Genomic DNA, 21,695 nt, shown 5'->3' with positions numbered 1-21,695 from the left:
ATATACTCTGGAATACACACTCCAGGTAAAAAGACTAAAGTTGATACTGGAAAGATTAAAAGCCTGTTAAGAAATGTTGTTGCACTTACTGGTCAAAAAATAATAGTGAAGGCGATTAGTATTTTATATTTTAATGTGTGCTGGGGAACAAACAAGGCTGCCACATAACTCTAGGGGGCAATATGTTTATATTTTTCAGCAGACAAAGAGGGTCCTTAAGAGCTGGCCATATCTATAAAGATTCCAACTTTTTTAGATTTCAGTAAGCTTGATGTAGATTAATGAGCTTTAGATTAGAAAGCTTGAATGATGACTGGGTGTTTGTATATGTAAAAATGTCAGAAGAGGCAAAACCTTGAAAGTAAAAAGGTCCAAGAATTAAGCTATAAGATTCTATCCTTACAAGTTCCAAAGTCAAGTAAGAAAGACGCAAAGATCCTATCTGTTGCTTGCTAACTTAACTGATGTTATTTCAGTTTTAACAAGCTGATATACAAGCATTTAAGTCTAAACTATACATTAAAAAAAAAGTTAATGTTTATTTATTTTTGAAGGTGAGACAGAGCATTAGTTGGGGGGGAGGGACAGAGAGTGAGTTGGAGACACAGAATCTGAAGCAGGCTCCAGGCTCCAGGATCCGAGCTGTCAGCACAGAGTCCGATATGGGGCTCAAACTCGCAAGCGGTGAGATCATGACCTGAGCTGAAGTCGGGTGGTTAACCGACTGAGCCACCCAGATGTCCCTAAACCATGAATTCTAAATTTAATTGTGCTACCTCAAAATTAAACTTAAGTTGAGCTTTCTGTTCTGCAGATTTTTATTGAGAAATACTTCTTCAGTCTTTTCCTCCTCCTCTATTTCATCTTCTCCAAAATTCCACCTTGGAGTCTTTCACTGACTCCCTCTGTCTGAAATTCTCCCTGCCCCCCATATCCTTATATTGCTTTTGGTTTTTGTGCCCCACTAAAGTCTCCACTCTAATGCTTAAGTCACTTTATTCAAGAGGGACCTTCATAGGTACCCCTTCTAAAACAGAATCCCCCAATTTGCTGTCACTTTAGCTTGCACTATCTTTTCTTTATATGCATTTATTTATACCTGATTATACATATATACATACACACACACATAATTGTCTATTATCTCTATCCTGCCTACAATTTATGAATCATAGAGCAGGGACATTGTAAATATTAAATAGTGGCCTCCTAATAAATACTTATTGAATAAATCCCTGTCCAGGCTTTTGATTCATCCCACTCTTCCAATATTACAGCTTTCTAAATTGCATTACTGACAGTAAGTTTTCCTGTTAAAATATTCCTATTTCATCAAGTTATGTTGTTATTGCCCAACTTTCAAATTCTTCCAAAATGTGGTCCCATACTGCCTTCTATCCTTGTATAGATTTTTATTTTCTAAAATAAATCTCCTCTATTCTAACTAAAATTTCCCAGGAGGGACACAAAGATTTCACAGCACCTGATGAGATTCACCATTCAGTTACTACTGCTAGAACCCATCCTTCAAAGAGCAGCTCTGTCTACAACTCTTCCACGAGTTACTTTTGATAATTCATCTTTCCGCTACACTTCTTCACTAAAGTCAATATCACAAAATTAAGCTCTTAGATATTGCCTTTAATTGTTCATACTTTTCCATAATTTTTAATACTGTCACCCCTCTTATACAAACATTTCCTTCAGACAATTTAGTAAAGTGCAGAATTGTGCCACCACACAAGAATTAGCTCTTAATTCCCTTTTCCTTTTTTTTCTCAAATTTTCAACTCATTTTCTTAACATTTGCCTTTTAAATCTGCTCATTTTCATGCACTGATACTAGTATTTCCAAGGAGTTTTCACTTGTAATTTACTTTGAAGCTGATTTTTTTTATTGTTCTGTCTCAGTTTGGAAGAAGTTACATACAGAAGCAGTTTTTTTTTTCCCCTCCCTGGCTATTCTAAAAGTATATAGAACAGCAGTAAGTATGCCAGCTAACCAAGTTCTAAACCCTAAAGTAGAAAGAAGAGTAACCCAAAACAGAAAATTCTCAAAGTGATGGGCTCTGATGTCCTCAGTAAATGTAAAGAAGTTCATTCAAAGCAAGCGCTAGAAATCAGCCAGGCAGGAGGAGTTCTATTCAAAACTTCTAAGGTTAGGAGGAAAGGAATGAAAGCACATGCAGTCATTACATACCCTAGTAAATGCAATGTTGTGATTTCTTGAGTATGGGTAAAATGCTCCAAGTTGCATCCAGCGGGCACAGAGCTCATACTCTGAGTTGTTGAAGAAACCACAGATATCTGCACCAGTCTAAAATATATTGTTACATTTAATTTCAATGTTTTTTTTCTTAAAATTTATAAGTTATGAAGATAAAAGAAATACAGTTACTTACATATGAGATTCCAAAGAGACTAAATTCCATCATACCTAAAAAAAAAATCAGGAAAAATTTAGAAAGATACTACATCATATATTTTGATATTTGATGATTTGATTTGTTAAGATGTTCCATTTCTAATAACCTCTAATCTAATGAAACATTATTCAGATTTTTAATACACCTATCATTTCCTCTTAAAATATTCATGCTGTTATAATGTTAATGATGTAAAAATAAGACACTATGCTTCTTTGTCACTTTCAAGATGGTATATTTAGAGCACATGAGAATAAAATGGCAGTGTTTCTGTCTCAGTTTGGAAGAAGTTACGGAAGCAGTTTCATTTTTAATATTAATTTTATTTTTTTAAGTTTGTTTATTTATTTATTTTGAGAGAGAGAGAGAGGGAGACCATGAGAAGGGGAGGGACAGAGAGAGAGAGGGAAGGAGAGAATCTCAAGCAGGCTCTGTACTGTCAGCGCAGAGCTCAATGTCAGGCTCAAACTTGGGACCTGTGAGATCATGACCTGAGCTGGAACCAAGAGTTGGCCATTTAATCAACTGAGCCACCCAGGCACCACCTTGGTTTCAGTTTTTAAAACTGGGGTGCCTGGGTGCCTCAGTCAGTTAAGCATCCAACTTCGGCTCAGGTCATGATCTCACTGTGAATTCAAGCCTCATGTTGGGCTCTGTGCTGACAGTTCAGAGCCTGGAGTCTGCTTCAGATTATGTGTCTTCCTCTCTCTCTGTCCCTTCCCCACTCATGCTCTTTCTCTAAAAAATAAACATAAAACATTAAAAAATAAATAAAAAGAAGTCAGGCTAGTAATTTCGTTCAGAAAGGAGGAAAAGTAGAGCTATAAGCTAGAGGTACAGGAGTGATCTGTTTGGTTGCTATGTAGATGATGATTTAGAAAATAATATAATATAATATAATATAATATAATATAATATAATATAATGTAATATAAAAGGCTATCTATGTAATTATTTAACCATAGGCCTCATTATTTGGAAAAAAACAAACAAATAAGAATTATCCTCATTAAATACAATCCTCTGAGATCACTTCAATAAAATAGGATTCATGTGATATCCCAGCTCTTCTTTTAAAGTAGTAACATTGTTTCCTTGAATCCTAATATAAACAGTATAGGACTTTTAAGACTAGATCTGAAATGAAAAATATCAATTTCCCCTTTAAAATGATAATATCTTATTTACCTAACAATTGTCAAAACACTCTTTCAAAATTTGGTTAGAAATGTTTCATTCTTTAGCATCTATGAGTGATTCTTATTCCCTAGAATCTAGAATTTCAACCCATTTCTATTCTTAGCTCCACATGTTATTTTCCAAGCTCCTGCCCTTTTCCTGGGAAACTGAGAGCAAAAGGGATGAAATTACTGTCTCAGAATAAACTATTTGGATATCATTAGTTTCTAGAAAGCATCCCAGCTCCTACTTTCTGGCACACTACATTTTCATGATGCTATTTGCCATAAAATATGATGTGAAAAGCATGTTTCTGAGAAGGACTTATAAGGTATATAAACTATTACCAGAAAAAGTGAATACTTAACAGAAAACGCAAAGGAGTAATGATAAAGATGGTGACTCACATACCAATGATTGATTTGTCCAGATTGTCCCACTGTGCATAGTTGTCTCCAAGCCAGTGTCCTCCCCATTGTCCACCAGTAGGATATGTTGAACGAGAAATGACAATTCCTCTTTTGCCAGTTGTCTTCTGCAATGCACTAATATAGATGGAGAAGTATCTATGAGTTCTTACATGAGGTATTTTTCAGATATTTCTACTTATGAGCACTTCATTAAAAAGATGTGTTTTTTATGGTGTCTTTGTTATCTCTTATTACAACTAGATTTATAAGTGAGTCTTCTTTCATTATACTATAAAATTCTCATAGACATAAAGGACATTTTTCTTCCCTTCCAACATTTATCAGACTGACATGCCTAAGTGGCCTTTATTTGTTCAATGAATACAAGTTAAGTCAACTATTGAAGTTATCAAATCAGGTAACTAATTATATCTTAAGTTTTCTGAATGAATTCATTTAATTCTACTTAAATATGTTCTCTTGAATATGCTCTAACTATTGATTGCTCCAACCCTTCTCAATTATAGCTTGTCAACACTTAATCTCCACATTACTCAACAGAGAATCTTTGCTATAGTATTCCCTGTTTTAGAGGGTAGATTAAAGGGAGTGAAATTTTGGGTGGTGAAAATAAAAGTAGTTGTTTTATTTCAAGCACAGAATCTATCCAAGCCATATCTCAAGAGAATGAATTTTACAAATTACATTATATTTCTTTTTGTTCTCTCCCCTCCTCAGTCTTGGAACAGTGACTTTAATGATTTACTATTCATTTTGAAACATATTCTAGTGCTAAAAATAATATAATAATGTATTATTTTACATTATATGCATCTTTCTCTCTCTCTGTGTGTGATACTATAAGAGCATCTAAGGTAGAAAAAAAATTCTACTATTATTTTTTTGAGAGAGAGTGAGTGAGGAAGAGGCAGCAGAGGGAGAGAGCAGGAGAATCTTAAGCAGATTCCACGTTCAGCCTGGAGCCTGATGAGGAACTGGATCCTACAACCCTGGGATCATGACCTGAGCAAAAATCAAGAGTATGATGCTCAACCAGCTGAGTCACCCAGATGCCCCGAAAAATTTTCCACTATTAATTGGAAGTAAAATGTTTATTTTTATATTATTTGAAATCAACTGCATATGAATAGAACTATTTCAGGAAAAAAATTCTTCAAATACCTAATTAGGCAGACTTTCCAATCATTTTCTTATTACAGCATGGATCACAGTGTTTGTACTGATTGCTTCATATATAAAGTTTCTTTAATGAGACCCTGAAATTCCTGATGTTAAAGATAATGTCTTAATCTTCTTTGTACTTTTTACACCTAATACAGTCTTAGCATATAATAGTAACTCAAGAAGTTTTTGGATTAATGAATTTCTCCAATCAAAGTTACAGAAAACTGAAAGTGTTTTCAATGGACATATGATACATTGAACTATCTGTTAATAATAAACACCATATTGTATTTGCTAAGTTAAAATTTCCTACTTGTATGTATGTTCATCTTTACAAAGATCAATAAGAAAATCATCTTCAGTGCTTAATATTCTATAATAAATATAAAGGATCAAGTCTATGTAGGTACATTAATATATTTAACATACATTACATATATTTGCTGACATTTCACAAGAAATGACTGATTACTGGGGCACATGGGTGGCTCAGTCAGTTAAGCAACTGACTCTTGATTTTGGCTCAGGTCATGATCTCATGGTTCTTGAGTTTAAACCCTGTGTCAGGCTCTGTGCTGACAATGTGGAGACTGCCTGGGTTGGGTTTCTCCATCTCTCTCTCTCTCTCTCTCTCTCTCTCTGCCCCTCCCCCGTGGGCTCTCTCTCTCTCTCTCTCTCTCAAAATACATAAACTTAAAAAAAATGAATGATTATTGATGTAGAGAATAAAATATCATATGATCAATCTAAAAATATATGTGAAATATATATTCTAATTTTAATTAATTTGAAAACAAAATTGATTTCATTTAACTAATAAAAAAATTATCTAAAGGGATAGAACTGTCCCCAATTTTTAACATTCAAGAAATATATATTCTTAAAGAATTTCTTTTTTTCTGCTATATGTCTTACTTTTGCAAAAATTATTTACTTAGGCTTTAAATCAATAACTGAGCATATGCCTTATTAGATATCTGACTGAGAAAAATTCTGCATTGGGTATTTTTATAATAATTTTCTCCTAAGGAAGAGTTAACTTCTTACATTAGAAGAATCTTCTCTGTAACCCTTCAATGAATTGAGAACAAAACTTTGGGAAATACTTGCTGCCACTAAATATATAATTTAAAATCCCATCACTATAAATATTTTCCAAATATTTTTGACATGTTCTAATTTTAAAAATGGTTTAGTCATAATGAATTTAGCTCAATTTAAAAAAAAACACTTTCACCTGTAGGACAGTTTGTCCTTTGTTACCGCTTGATTTTGAAAAATTTAGCTAATACAAAGGATTGCAATGTTGTGTTATGGAAATATTTTTATTGTATGTTTTTAGTCACCTACATGAGCACTTTTTTGAAAAGGATTTAAAAACTTCTAAATATATCTTAAGTTACTGGGAAAAAATCTTTCTTAAAAAATGAGTTTTAGTATTTATATTATATTATTACATTATATTATATTACATTATATTATATTGCATAGAATATATAATTAAGCCTTCTTAAAAATGATTTTTAATATATATTATATACAATATATGTATATATCCATACATACATTGTATATACATGTAATATATATGATATATATTACAAAAGTGGATAATGTGAAAGGAAAATATTAAATTGAAACTTTTAAATATATTTTAAATCTTCAAAATGAATATATTTATTTTCACCATGGGTACTAAAGATAATAATTTGAAATTATTCAATTGGCTATTGTTTTAATTACTGATGAAATCAATTGATAACTATACTCCAGATACTTCTGTCTCTGGGTGGCATTAAATTATTTTAGAATATTGACCAGTGTTGCTTAGAGTAAATAAAGTTATTGCAGGAGTATTTTTCTCAATATTTATTTAAACAAATTCATTGAAAACTAAAGATATTTTATTGAATTACTTTTTAGAAAGCAAATAATTCAGTATTATATATTTAATATCCATTAGAAATAGTAATGTACCCATTTCTGAAATATTTCCATTGTTTTTGAGTGTATAATAAAATTTAAATTTGAAATTTCCGTAATTGAGAAGATAATGTGAAGGGCTAAACCATGGAAATAGCTTTATGGATTCAGATCTCAATTTTTTTTTTAAAGTTTATTTATTTACTTTGAGAGGGAGAGAGCCTGCATGAGTGAGGGAGGGGCAGAGAGAGAGACTTCCAAGCAGGCTCCACACTGTCAGTGAGCCTTGGGGCTTGAACCATGAGATCTGGTATCGTGACCCAAGCTGAAATTAAGAGCTCAGACTACTGAGCCACCCAGGTGCCCCAGATCTCAATTTTTTAAATAAGCATTGACACCAGCTACATCAATGTTCAGCTCAGCCATATTAATCAGAAATTAATGTCTAAGAGACATATGTCCAGTATCTATTCCAATGACTAATAGCTAATTAACAGAAACTTACAGTTGTAAACAAGAAAATGTCAAAATTATTGGAAGGGCGAGCTATATTGTGTTTGTTTTTATCTACCAACCTTATTTTTTGTTAAAAAATAATTTACAAGAAGCCACTTCCTATAGTACATAATCCTCCCAAAAAAGCACCTTTATTTTTCCAGTTAGATACATTAAACATAGAAAGAAGTAGAATATGATGTTGTAATTTGCCATTTAACCCAGTCTATAGAAATACCTAAAAAAATAACTTGCAATTATTGATTTTTACTCCATTCTAAATTATGATTACAAAAATCTGTGGCATTTATTTAAAAATTGTATCTTTAACACCACCTGAATTTCCAAAAGGAGACAGAAGATTTTGATTTTTCTGTATCCTTTCTAATGAAAAAAAATGTAGTAATCTCTAACATCATTCCAGGTATTTATTGAAGTTGAAAATATGAAATATATAGTCATATAATCATTGAATAATTCTCTCAAATACGAACACACACTTTGAGGTAGTTTTTAAAGTGTATTTATTTATACATTTGAAGCATAGACTTTGCTTGTTTCAGTGCAAGATTGAATTTTAAATAATAAGAGAGATCTATTGAAGACTGAAAGTTTTTGTATGGCATTTACATATGAAACTTTTCATTTGCAACTGGTAGCCAAGGTCCTTCCTCTAAGACCCTTTACAATTTCTCAAGCTGATTATTTATCTTCTGTTTCTGAATCCCCTCATTGTATTCTTTCCTTGCTTTGCTTGTTTGTGACATGTTTAGTGAAGAGCACAGTAGCAAGAACTAGTTGAATGTCAAATGTGTACCATTTTTGAAAGACACAAAATGAATCAAAAAAGGAAACAATAAAATGCTACAGTCTGGATAACATAAAGAAACGCATTGTTTTAATCCTTTCACTCTCCTCCAATGGTAAATAAAAAGTCTTTACTATCCATCCTTTGCTTCAGTGTAAATATAATTTACTTATAGCATCCTTTTACATTTGTCAAGGTCTTTAAAAATTTGACTATATTTAATCTCTAAAATTTCTGAAGGAGAGTTCAATATTTTTTTTCTAATATTACTGCAAAAAATAAATATTAAGAAAGTATCTAAAACATATGAAAAGTCTATGGGTATGTGTAAACTGAGCTATTTAACTCAACATTTAAAATTTATTAATCTGCTTAATTTAAATAACAAATGAAACATTTACTGAAAATTTTATGAACTAACACTTTAAAGAAATGTATAATGTCTTTTTTTTTTTAATTATTTTTAACATTTATTTATTATCGAGAGACAGAGAGACACAGAGCATGAGCAGGGGAGAGGTAGAGAGAGGGGGAGACATAGAATGTGAAGTAGGCTCCAGGCTCTGAGCTGTCAGCACAGAGCCCGATGCGGGGCTCGAACTCACAAACTGCGAGATCATGGCCTGAGCCAAAGTTGGTCACTCAACCGACTGAGCCACCCAGGCGCCCAAGAAATGTATAATGTCTTTAAATCACAAAATGTTCTTTGGAAGATTGTATTGATCTCTTCCTCATAATGTTTGCTATTTAAGAGTAAAATGTACTTTCAATATCCCTAATTACCTTTGAATATCAACTATTTAAAAATTTACCTGCATGTCTCTAAATTTACTAAGCATCTTCCAGTGTGTTAGGAACCATAAAACGTGTTCCCAAGTTCAATTCACTACCTCAGTGAATAATTTTTTTTTCAATTTCCTTTAAACTACATAGTTTGATCTCAAAATGTGTAAGTTTTGCCAACAGGATTATCAGTGAATTCTCAATATTTTTGTTCTTATTAATATCTTTACTTTATGATAAAATGAGGTCAGCTGAAGATTAAAAAGTGAGGATAAATGTGTTCCAAAATTATGTCCAGTAAGGTTAATCTAAAGAAGCATTTGTTCCAATAAAAAAGCATCGTAGGGGCTCCTGGGTGGCTCAGTCAGTTAAGTGTCTGACTTTGGGTCAGGTCATGATTTCACAGCTCATGAGTTCAGGCCCCACATCAGGCTCTGTGCTGACAGCTCAGAGCCTGGAGTCTGCTTGGGACTCTGTGTCTCCCTCTCTCTCTGCCTCTCCTCCACTCACAGTCTGTCTCTCTCTCTGTCTCTCCAAAAATGAATAAAAGCATTAAAAAAAATTTTAAAAAAGCATTGTAAAGACCAACTTGTTTACTCTTAAAAATGACATTTCCTAGTCTTTCTACATGATTTTAGTGTCACTACATTGGAATTTGGTGAACAAATATGTGGTAGTTCATTCATGTAATAATATCTTAAACAATTCACCTCTACCTGGTTGAAAAAGTTTGGTGCTACAAATAAGATAAGCATGTTTCACTAAGTGAAGAAATATTACTCATACTCTTTACTCCAAAATGCTTTTCAATGTGTTTTACCAACTACAGTTATATACTAGAGCTGTGTTTTTCAAATCTAGATGCACATTGGTACTACCTGGGAAAATTCTTTAAAATTCAGATCTTAAGGGACACCTGGGTGTCTCAGTCAGTTGAGTGTCTGACTTCAGCTCAGGTCATGGTTTGTGAGTTCGAGCCCTGCATCCGGTTCTGTGTTGACAGCTCAGAGCCTGGAGCATGCTTCAGATTCTGTGTCTCCCTCTCTCTCTGCCCCTCCCCTGCTCATGTTCTGTCTATCTCACTCTCAAAAATAAATAATCATTATTATTTTTTTTATTCAGATCTTAGGCTGTAGTACTAACCAATTAAATCAATACATTTATTAAAAATCTCCAGGTGATATACTGTGTAATTAAGAGCCAGTGACCTAGAACTGCACTGTGTAGTATGGTGCACATTAGCCACATGGGACTAATTTAAATTTAAATTTATTAAAATTAAATAAAACTTAAAATTCCTTTCCTGAGTCACAGTAGCCATATTGTTCAACAGCCTTATATGGCTAGCATATACCATTTTGGACAACTCAGAATTATAAAACATTTCTATCATTACAAAAAGTCTTATTGGACAGTGCTAATAAAGACTTGATATTCAAAGGATGGTTTGTGTTCCATTATCACCGGCCTCATATAAATGTTTGTTTAATGTGGACATTAAATAAAGTTCACTTATACATATTCTAATTTGCTAATATTGGACTTAACTGATTTACCCTAACTTACTTACTTATTTATTTATTTATTTATTTATTTATTTATTTATTTATTTTTAATGTTTATCTTTATTTTTGGGACAGAAAGAGACATAGCATGAGCAGGGGAGAGGCAGAAAGAGAGGGAGACACAGACTCCGAAGCAGGCTCCAGGCTCTGAGCTGTCAGCGCAGAGCTCGACACTGGGCTTGAACTCGTCAACTGTGAGCTCTTGACCCGAGCAGAAGTCAGACGCTCAACCGACTGAGCCACCCAGGTGCCCCATGATTTACCCTATCTTTAATGCCTTAATTAATGACATCAAACTATACATTATTTACTCATTTATACATTCACAACTATTTATTGCATACCAATTATTTGTTAGGCACTGCCACTATGAGCTAGGAAAGATCAAAATAACATTGTTTAGGATACCTTTTGGAATAGGATGAAAATTTAAAGCAATGATAAATGATACAGATGAAGAGAGAAAGAGAGAGACAGACAGAGAGACAGAGAGAGACACACATAATAATTCTTTTTTTTTAAATTTCTTTTAATGTTTATTTTTGAGAGAGAGAGAGGCCCCCTGAGCATGAGCAGGGGAGGGGCAGAGAGAGAGGAGACACAGAATCGGAAGCAGGCTCCAGGCTCTGAGCTGTCATCACAGAGCCCAATGCGGGGCTCAAACCCACAAATTGGGAGATCATGACCTGAGCCAAAGTCTGATGCCCAACCAACTGAGCCACCCAGGTGCCCTGAGACACATAATAATTCTAAGTGTCATAAAGGACCAAGTAAGTTACAGAGAACATTGGGTAAGAAATTGCTACCAGAAAAGGTCAGCAGGGAAGAACTCTGAAAGTAGGGAACATTAATCTAAAAGATAATAAAGAGTCAAAAAAGATAATTATAAACACCACTTACTCATAGGTAGGTTTCATTTGTGACCATCCATATAGATTGTGAACATCATAATGCAAAACGGATGATCCATCACTAAGAATCTGTTCAGTTTCCATACACATAGTTCTGAAATGTAATCCATTTGTTCTTTTTGTGATTTCTGGGGAGAACCAATGGGAAAATATTAATATATTATAAATTACCCTATATTTGAATGTCTAAATAATAGCTATATATTCTTTTGGCAAAAATATTAACCATTGTTTTAAAATAATATTGTTTTTTAATCATTTGTACACTTTGTCTCTGCTAATTAAAGTGAAAAATAATCTGTAATTATAGCTGCACTTATACCTGTAACTGAAAAATCTGTGAAAAAATTTACTGTATTCAGCAACACAAATATTATGAATTAACATGAATGAATAAAACCCTGAAAGATAAGCATACTCCTAAATGCCTACAATATTTTATGCACTCAGATGAGACATATTGATTAAATAGATTTTGATAAAAAATCCATTCAGTAACATGAAGCCCTGGGGTTAAGAACCAGGCAATGCAATAACAACATTATTCTTTGATACACTTTTTCTCAGCTAATGATGCATTTTTTTCAGAGTTTTGCCATCACTTTAGATATCAAAAGTTTACGAAGTTTACTGCCTACATAAGAGTAAACTTCGTAAACTTTTGATATCTAAAGTGATGGCAAAACTCTGAGAGCAACTGGACCCTTCTCTCCTGGGTCAGGGACAACCAAAGAAGTACTGTTAGTATTGTTTCATTTTTTCCTAATAAACAACAATTTAGAAATAAATCTTTTAAAAGTGTTTTTTTTTTTAATCTTGAGGAATACTGACAATTTTCCAATCTGGGAAGGTTCTTAAGAAAATCAAAGTAACAATTTCAAACATGCATAGGAATGTGTACATATAAATAAAATACGTTTCTTGATTTTTTTTTCAAAATAATGTTAAATAGTATTGGGAATGGGTTGAGGTGTGATGTGAGTCAATGTGTAGATGGGTAGTGTGAATTGGGAATGTGAATCCAGTTCCCTACATCATAAAGTATATAAACCCGATTAATAAATAGCAATAACATCAAAAGTGTAGCAACAAAATTGTACCTGGGACATAAGGTGGATAATTTAACTCTTTATTTCTGCATTGATTAGTAACTGTTCCATGTACAAAACTGGATGGTTCATTCATATCCTAAAAAAAGAGAGAAAAGTAAACAAAAAATAAAGTAGAGCATATATTCTTAAAGGAACTAATTCAGAAAACCAATAAATTAAAGCAGCATGTTTGAGTAACGGCACATTTACCGTTCTAAAGCAAAAATATAAGACATCTCAATATTAAAGAGTTAGTTTAGCTCAGTGTTTCTCTTTCACATTTCATGACTCCTTTGTAAAACATAAAATGTCTTACTCTTCTCTGTACATATAATACACATAAAAAAGTGAATTGTTTTTTAGACATAAAATTATAGTAGTGTATATTCTCCCACGTCCTCTCCTCTCCTGCCCCAGTGCCTTCTGTCAATTGCTTTTGAAAAACAAAACAAACAAAACAAAACAAAACAAAACAAAACAATGGTTTGTGGCTTTAAAACCACAGAGTATAGTTTATACATACAGAAAACTTTTATTTATTTATTTATTTATTTATTTATTCATTCATTCATTCATTCATTCATTCATTCATGTTTCAAGTATAGAATTTAGTGATTCATGACTTACATATGACACCCAGTGCTCATCACAAACAGTGCCCTTCCTATAACCCATCACCTATCACCTATCCCCTAGCCAAACTCCTCTTCAACAACTCTCCGTTTGTTCTCATAGTTAAGAGTATGTTTCATTGTTTTCTTCTCTCTCAATCTTTTCCCCACTATGTTCAATTAGATGGAGTTTTATGTACAGTGATAGAGGTGTTTTGCATATTATTTCTGCTCTAGTCTTTATTATTTTTCTTCTGCTGGCCTTAGGCTTCATTTGTTCTTCTTTTTCTAGTTCCTTTAGGTGTAAGGTTAGGCCATTTTTATGATTTTTCTTGCTTCTTGAGGTAGGCATTTATTGCTATATTCTTCCTTCTTATGACCATTTTTGCTGCACCCCAAAGGTTTTGGACTGTCATGTTTTCATTTTCATTTGTTTCCATGTTTTTTAAAAATTTCTTATTTAACTTCCTGGTTGACCCATTCGTTATTTAGTTGGATGGTCTTTACCCTCCATGTACTTGTGGTCTTTCCAAATTTTTTCTTGTGGTTAACTTCAGGTTTCTTAGCGTTGTGGTCTAAAATTATGCATGGTACAATCTCGATCATTTTGTACTCGTTGAGGCCTGATTTGTAACCTACTATGTGATCTATTCTGGAGAATGTTCCATGGATACTCAAAAAGAATGTGTATTTTGCTGATTTAGGATGAAAAGTTCTGAATGTATCTGTTAAGTTCATCTGGTCCAGTGTGTCATTAAAAGCCATTGTTCCCATTGTTGTTAGTGGGGTATTAAAGTCCCCTACTATTACTGTATTGTTATTAATGAGTTTCCTCATGTTTGTTATTAATTGATTTATATATTAGGATACTTCAAGATGGGGGCATAAATATTTAAAATTGTTAGATTTTCTTGATGGATAGACCACTTTATTATGATATGGTGCCCTTCTTCATCTCTTGTTACAGTCTTTGTTTTAAAATCTAGTTTGTCTAATATAAGTATGGTTACTCTGGCTTTCTTTTGACATCCATTAGTATGTTAGATGGTTCTCCATCCCTTCGCTTTCAATCTTCAGGTGTTTTTAGGTCTAAAATTAATCTCTTGTAGGCAGCAATATAGATGGGTCTTGGTTTTGTATCCATTCTGATACCCTATGTCTTTTCATTGGAGTAGTTAGTCCATTTATATTCAGAGTGATTATTGATAGACATGAATTTAGTGCCATTGCATTACCTGTAAAGTTGTTGTTTCTGGAGATTTCTCTGTTCCTCTTTAGTCTTTGTGCTTTTGGTCTTTCTTTCCCATTCAGTATCCTTTAATATTTCTTTAAGGGCTTGTTTAGTGGTCACCAACTCCTTTAGTTTTTGTTTTTCCCTGGGAAACTCTCTCTTTCCTTCTATTCTGTATGATAGCCTTGCTGGATAGAATATTCTTGGTTGCATATTTTTTTTCATTATGTATAGTAAATATATCATGCCAATCTCTTCTGACCTGCCTATTTTCTGTGGAGATATCTGCTAACCTTATTTGTCTTCCCTTTAAGTTAGGGACTTCTTTTGTCTTGCTGCTTTTAGTATTTTTTTTTCTTATCTCTATATTTTGTAAATTTAAATACATTGTGTCTGAAGTTGGCCAGCTTTTGTTGATTTTGATGGGAATTCTCTGTGCCTCCTCAATTTATAAGTCTTTTTCCTTCCCCAGATCAGCTATACTGTCTCAAATAAATGTGCCCCTTTTCTCTCTCTCCTTCTTCTGAGATTCCTGTAATACAAATTTATTATAGGGTATGTGATTAATGGAGTCACTGAGTTCCCTAAGTTTACTTTTATGATCCAAGATTTTTCTTTTCCTCTTTTGTTCAGCTTCATTATTTTCCTATAATTCTATCATCTATATCACTTATTCATTCCTCTGTTTCTTCCTTTTAGTCATTATATGCAGTTGGTTTTGAATCTTGTTTATTGTATTATTCATGTCAGCCTGATTAATGTTAAACTCTGTTATTTCTGTGGGAGGGCACCCCTGATGTCTTCTATGCTCAAGCCCAACTTATGATTGTTGCTTCAAATTCTGGATCAGGCATATTACTTATATCTGTTTTGCTTAGATCCCTGGCTGTGTCTTTTTCTTGTTCTTTCTTTTGGGATGGATCCTTCATCTTGGCGTTTTGCATAAATCTCTGTTCTCTTCTTTGTAGGACAGCCTGTTATATTTCTTGCTCCTGAGAGTAATGGCTTTATGAAGAAGAGATTATACAATGTCCAGGTCCTGGAACTTCCTGAAGTGTCTCCAGTGTGTTCTGGTAGCCCTCTGCTGCTGTGTTATGGCTGCTCTATCCCTCAGGTCAACCCTCTGCAGAGTTCTTGCCTGCAGTGGGGAGTGTTTGGACCTTGACCAGAGTATGGTGAGTTTTAATTAGCTGTGTTCTGATATGCTTGTTAGAAGAAACCTTATGCTATTTCCACTAGAACTGAAGATTTGCAGAACTCAGTGGCTAGGATACATGATACGTGTGGGGGTTTGTGTTGGTCTTCTTGAGGAGGGCCCTGAAGCACTGGTTCTTAGGTGCACTTGCCCTAGGAAAGCAGTATCATTAGAGTGTAGAGGGGGTGGAATTTGGTGTAAGGGGTATAGTCTGCCACTGTTGGCACTGTGCTGCATATTGAAGTTAATTCATTTTGAGGGGAAAGGTAGAGAAATGGTGCCACCAGCTACTTTGTCCTTGAAGAGGGGAGTTCATGCTTGCTGCTGTCAGGGAAGCCCTCTCAAAAGGGCAAATAATTTCCCCTCATGCATTCCAGGAATATTTCAGTTGCTCTTTTCACACTGTCTGTGTCTGGTTGATTGCCTGCCTGGAGAAGTGTAGTGCATTTGGGGCTCTATTCCAGCCACACCAGCTGAGTTTTAAAACTTTAGGGATCTGGTGTGGTGTGGACCTGTTCTGGTCTTCAGGGGGAGGGTCTCGCCATGCTGGGGTTAATGCAGGTTTGACCCAGAAGGGCAGTCACACCAGAGTGTAGGATCATGGGATTTAGAACAAAGCATACTAAACAGCTAGCATCCAGGTCAGTTGCCCTCAGAAGGTGTCTGAATCTATGTTAAGGAGTGGGAGAAAGAAACAGTGCCCACCAGTTCTTTTATTCCCAGATAAGTAATGCCATCTTTCTCAAATGTGCTTCATAAAAAAGGGAACAGTCTTTCCCAGTGCATTTTAGGCAATTCTCAGATCACACCATCTTATCTACCTGCCTTCTCTCCAGGAGTAGGGCAAGGCCCTCAGGGGTCTATCCCAGCCACGCCATGGACCTCAAGAGTTCCAATCGTTGAGCCCCACTGGTTGCAAAAACTCATAAAAATTAGCCCCTCTCATTTTCTAGTCAATGGTTTAGGGGAAGTGTTTTCCTGGTGCAATTCCCTGTGCACTCTTCTCTCTCTTGCCTTTCTCCATGACCAGGAATCTCTCCTCTCCACCACACCTATAATCCATTTCTCTCCCTAACCACGACTTTGCAACTCTTACTTTCCATAATGTGGCCGCTTCTCTACCTCCACTTGTGCAGTTTGCTCTGTCAGTCCTCAGATTGATTTCTTGGGTATTCAGAATGGTTTGATATTTATCTAGCTGTGTTCAAGGTATGAGGCAAGTCTAGGATCCTCCTACCACTCCATCTTACCTCCCTCCTCTCTTACTATCAACATTTTATTTTTTTTTAATTTTTTTTAATGTTTTTTTTATTTATTTTTGAGACAGAGAGAGGCAGAGCATGAGCAGGGGAGGGGAAGAGAGAGAGGGAGACACAGAATCTGAAGCAGGCTCCAGGCTCTGCGCTGTCAGCACAGAGCCCGACGCGGGGCTCGAACTCACGGACTGTGAGATCATGACCTGAGCCGAAGCCGGACGCTTAACCAACTGAGCCACGCAGGCGCCCCTCAACATTTTAAATTTACACCTAAAATTAGCAGATTGTTTGAAAGATAATTTTTGCTAAATTTGTAAGAGATTATGATTTTTTGTACCAAAGACGGACAGTTGTGTGAGATTTATTACTACACTGAATAAAAATAAAATAAGTGTTTATAAACATTTGTGAATAGTTAGAAAGAGTTTATTTGATTCATTGGTGTAAGTAAAAATGTTCAGGAAATAGCATCTATATACATAAAGTAACTGTTAACACTGTATTTTAACTGTCCTTTACATATGGAAAGGATTTTCTTTTCTATGGAAAAATGAGTGGGCTAATTTTTTTACTTGAAAAAGAGAGAGAGAGAGAGAGAGAGAGAGAGAGAGAACACGAGCAATGGATGGGCAGAGAAGGAGAGAGAGAATCCCAAGGAGGCTCCATGCAATTAGCATGGAGCCTGATGTGGGGCTTGAACTCACAAACTAAGATCGTGACCTGAACTGAAACCAAGAGTCAGACATTTAACTAACAGAGCCACCCAGGTGCCCAAAGTTTTATTTTTTTAATGTTTATTTGTTTATTTATTTTTGAGAGAGAGGGAGGGAGAGAGAAAGAGACAGAGGGAGAGACAGAGAGCATAGAGGAAAGGCAGAGACAGAAGGGAAGAGAGAATCCCAAGAAGACTCCATGCTGTCAGCACAGAGCATGGCCCAGGGCTCGAATTCACAAACTGTGAGATAATGCCTTGAGTCAAAATCAAGAGTCAGACACTTAACCAACTGAGTCACCCAGGCTGAATGGGCTGATTTTTATAAAAAAATGCTTTGCTGATGTTATTAGAATTGAGTAATAATTTTGTTGAATCACTACACAATAAATTAAAACAATAACAGCTTAAAATATAAATTGCTCAAAGTTTACTTACAATCCACAAGCCATCAAACTTCATCTGGTTATTGTAGAAATCTATAATTTCCTTTGCCCACCACTCTGCTGTGGAATTCCTGAAAAAATCTGGAAAAGCTACATGAGCTCTGGAAACCTGTAAAAACAAAATTCAGGCCTATATGTAGGAAGTCAAAAGAGAGACCATGAGTGTCTAAGTCCAACATTTATCTGTCCGATTCACAAGTTGTGCACAAATGATAATGAAGGCAACCTGATCCTAACTTTAATTACATTAACATATATTATTTCCCTCTACCACCCCAACAACAAAGAGTAAAAGTGAGAGAGAGAGATACATGGAGTGAGAAGGGAATAGCACTGGGGTCCTTATGAACTGTCAAAAAAAAAGTTCACAACATAGAAATATATTTTCAGTGCTTCTTACAGTTTTAGGAAATTTTTTTTTCCTTTGTGTCCTTAGAGCCCTATACTGCATATTTACTTTTTTGGAGCATGATAGGTAAGAAAAAGGCTTTTGTTTAGCCCGTTTATCTGATAAAATTTTGTTTACCCAGATTTCTGTCCTTCTAGGACCAGTAATATATAGCTTCACTACCCCAACTGTTTGTCTTTCTCTCTCACATCTAATCGTTCCCACCTAACCAGAAAAGAGGTGATTTACTCCTTTCCCTACCAAGAACATTCCCTACTTGTCAGCCTACCCATATAAATTCCAAGGTCAAAGTCTGTGCTAGCTGAGGACTGACCTTCTGCAAGTAAACCAATTGCCTGAAAAACATGGCATCACCTGCATGCTTTCCTGCCACACTTTAATAGTATGTAGTAACTGCCAGGATAGTCTTCTCTATGCATAGGGCATGGGATGGCACTGTGCATAGAGAAAATGCAAAGGGTAGGGAATATAGGGATTTATAAAACACACATATATATCATAGATACTTTTAGGACTGAAGGGAAATTCATTATATCATTATGATCAATAATTACTTTTACTCATAAGGAAAGAAGGCTCAGTAGGTTTATAGTCAACAAATATTTTTTATGTTAGGTCCCTAGAGTATAATGAAAAATAAGTAAGAAATTAATGTCATGTTTTGTTTAAGATCTATTTTGCTCTTTCCGCAATTTATTCATTTTTCTGTTTGCTTTATTCTTTTAGGTGGCTGCTTTCATTCTTTTAATGCAAATCATTAATTACATCCAGAAATTTCATTGGTTATATGTGATCCAAGATTCTCTGTACTTTTTTGTGTTAGATTATGCCAGTGATTATACATAAACCATTGTAAATTGAAGGGATTCCCACCCCCCAAATCTATATATAGAAGCCATGCCTTCCTATCCACTGTTGCTAATATTACCCAAGGTAATACCTGCAATTGAGACTCTGATTTTTTTCCTCAAGAATATTGTTTAGTAATTCTTTGGCTCAACTCTAGAAATAATCTGGTAAGTTTTAAAGTAAGAATCCTCCTCTAATTTTTCACACATGAACTTGTATGACTTAATGATTATAATTTAGCCTACCTAAAATATTGACTGCTCTTAGTGTCACTGATTTTTTCCTGTTGCCTTGATATGGTTTATTTCATTTATTTCTGCTCTAATTTTTTATTATTTCTTTTCTTCTGCTAGTTTTAGGCTTAATTTGTTCTCTTCATAGTTCCTGGAGGTATAAAGTTAGGTTATTTATTTGATATCCTTCTTTTATAATGTTGGTGTTTATCATTATAAACATCTCTCTTAGTACTATTTTTGCTGCATCCCATAAGTTTTAGTGTGTTGGATATTCATTTTTGTTTGTCTCAAAATATTTTCTAATTTCTCTTTTGATTTCTTCTTTGACCCACTCATTATTCAGAAGTGTGTTGTTCAATTTGCACACATTTGTGAATTTTCTAATTTTCCTTTTGATATTGATTTTAGTTTCATTTCACTGTGGCCAAAAATCAAACTTGTTATGATTTCAACAGTTTTAAATTTGTTAAGATTTGTTTTGCAATTTAACATGGGATATATCCTGGCCAACATTCTATGTGCTACTGGATAGAATGTTCTGCTACAGTTGGGTAGAAGGTTCCGTAAGTGTCTGTTAAGTCCATATGGTCTATATATAGTGTTGTTTAAGCTCACTGTTTCTTTGTTGATTTTCTGTCTGCTTGTTCTATCCATTATTGAAGGAGAAGTATTAAAGTCTCCTACTATTATTGTATTACTGTGTACTTTTCCTTCAGTTCTGTCAATGTTGGTTTACATAGTCATCTGCTCTGATGTTGGGTGCATATATATTTATAATTGTCTATCTTCTTGATGAATTGAACCTGTTATAACTAATACTGTCTTTTTGGTATCCCGTGACAGTTTTTGACTTAAAGTCTATTTTTTTCTGATATAAGTATAGCCACCCTTGTTCTCTTTTGGTTGCCATTTATATAGAGTATCTTTTTTCATATCCCTTCACTTTCAGCCTATGTGTGTCCTTAAATCTAAACTACATGTAGACAGCACATACAAAATTGACAAACTGGGGGCGCCTGGGTGGCGCAGTCGGTTAAGCGTCCGACTTCAGCCAGGTCACGATCTCGCGGTCCGTGAGTTCGAGCCCCGCATCAGGCTCTGGGCTGATGGCTCGGAGCCTGGAGCCTGTTTCCGATTCTGTGTCTCCCTCTCTCTCTGCCCCTCCCCCGTTCATGCTCTGTCTCTCTCTGTCCCAAACATAAAAAAATAAAAAACGTTGAAAAAAAAAATTAAAAAAAAAAAAAAAAAAAATTGACAAACTGTTACCTAGACTAAGAAAAAAAAGAGAGAAAAGTCAAATAAGTAAAATCAGATATGGAAGATAAACATTATAACTGATACTATAGAAACACAGCAACAAACAGGATAACATAGAAAAAATTGGATAAATTCCTAGAATCCTACAACCTAGTAAAACTGAATCATGATGAAACAGAAATCTGAAAAGACCAATTACCTATAAGGAGATTGAATCAGTAGTAAAAAAAACCTCCTAAAAAAAGGAGTACAGGACCAAATGACTACACTAGAGAAGTGGACCAAACATTTAAGGAAGAATTAATGCCAATCCTTCCAAATTTATCCCCAAAAAACTGAAGTGGAGAGAATACTTCCAAATTCATTTTAAAAGGTCCACATAGCCTCATAAAAAAGTCAAATATGCCACAATAAAAAGAAAAACTACACAATAATACCCCTCATGAATACAGATGCAAACATCCTTAATAAAATACTAGAGAACTATATGCAGCAGTATATTTTAAAAAGTGATACACCCTGAAAAAGTGGAATTTATCCCAGTTATGTAAGGATAGTTCAATACATGAAAATCAATTAATGTGGTATACCACATTAACACAAAGAGGGTAAAAAAATCACATGAACAAACAATGCAGAAAAAGTTGGCAAAATTCAACACCCTTTCATGATAAAAACTCTAAAAAAACTAAGAATAGAATAAAATATCTCAACATA

At 34.4% G+C, this 21,695-nt stretch overlaps 1 protein-coding gene across 4 annotated transcripts in view; it reads right to left on the bottom strand.

Annotated features, from left to right (window-relative positions):
- The window catches only part of SI (sucrase-isomaltase), a 155,231-nt gene that overhangs the window by 13,172 nt on the left and 120,364 nt on the right, over nucleotides 1–21,695 (bottom strand). For all 4 annotated transcript variants that reach the window (XM_053903663.1, XM_053903664.1, XM_053903666.1 and 1 more), the window contains 6 exons: nucleotides 18,220–18,336; nucleotides 12,786–12,873; nucleotides 11,675–11,813; nucleotides 4,017–4,150; nucleotides 2,403–2,437; nucleotides 2,201–2,317 (listed from right to left, as the gene is read on the bottom strand). In XM_053903663.1, the coding sequence (XP_053759638.1) occupies nucleotides 2,201–2,317; nucleotides 2,403–2,437; nucleotides 4,017–4,150; nucleotides 11,675–11,813; nucleotides 12,786–12,873; nucleotides 18,220–18,336 (630 nt within the window). The remainder of the gene's footprint in view (nucleotides 1–2,200; nucleotides 2,318–2,402; nucleotides 2,438–4,016; nucleotides 4,151–11,674; nucleotides 11,814–12,785; nucleotides 12,874–18,219; nucleotides 18,337–21,695) is intronic.

Source organism: Panthera pardus, unplaced genomic scaffold, assembly GCF_024362965.1.
Source record: "Panthera pardus isolate Hobbes unplaced genomic scaffold, ASM2436296v1 HiC_scaffold_16, whole genome shotgun sequence".
Taxonomy (NCBI): domain Eukaryota; kingdom Metazoa; phylum Chordata; class Mammalia; order Carnivora; family Felidae; genus Panthera; species Panthera pardus.
The sequence above is the reverse complement of the archived record's forward strand: the minus strand, read 5'-3'. Positions and strand labels throughout refer to the sequence as shown.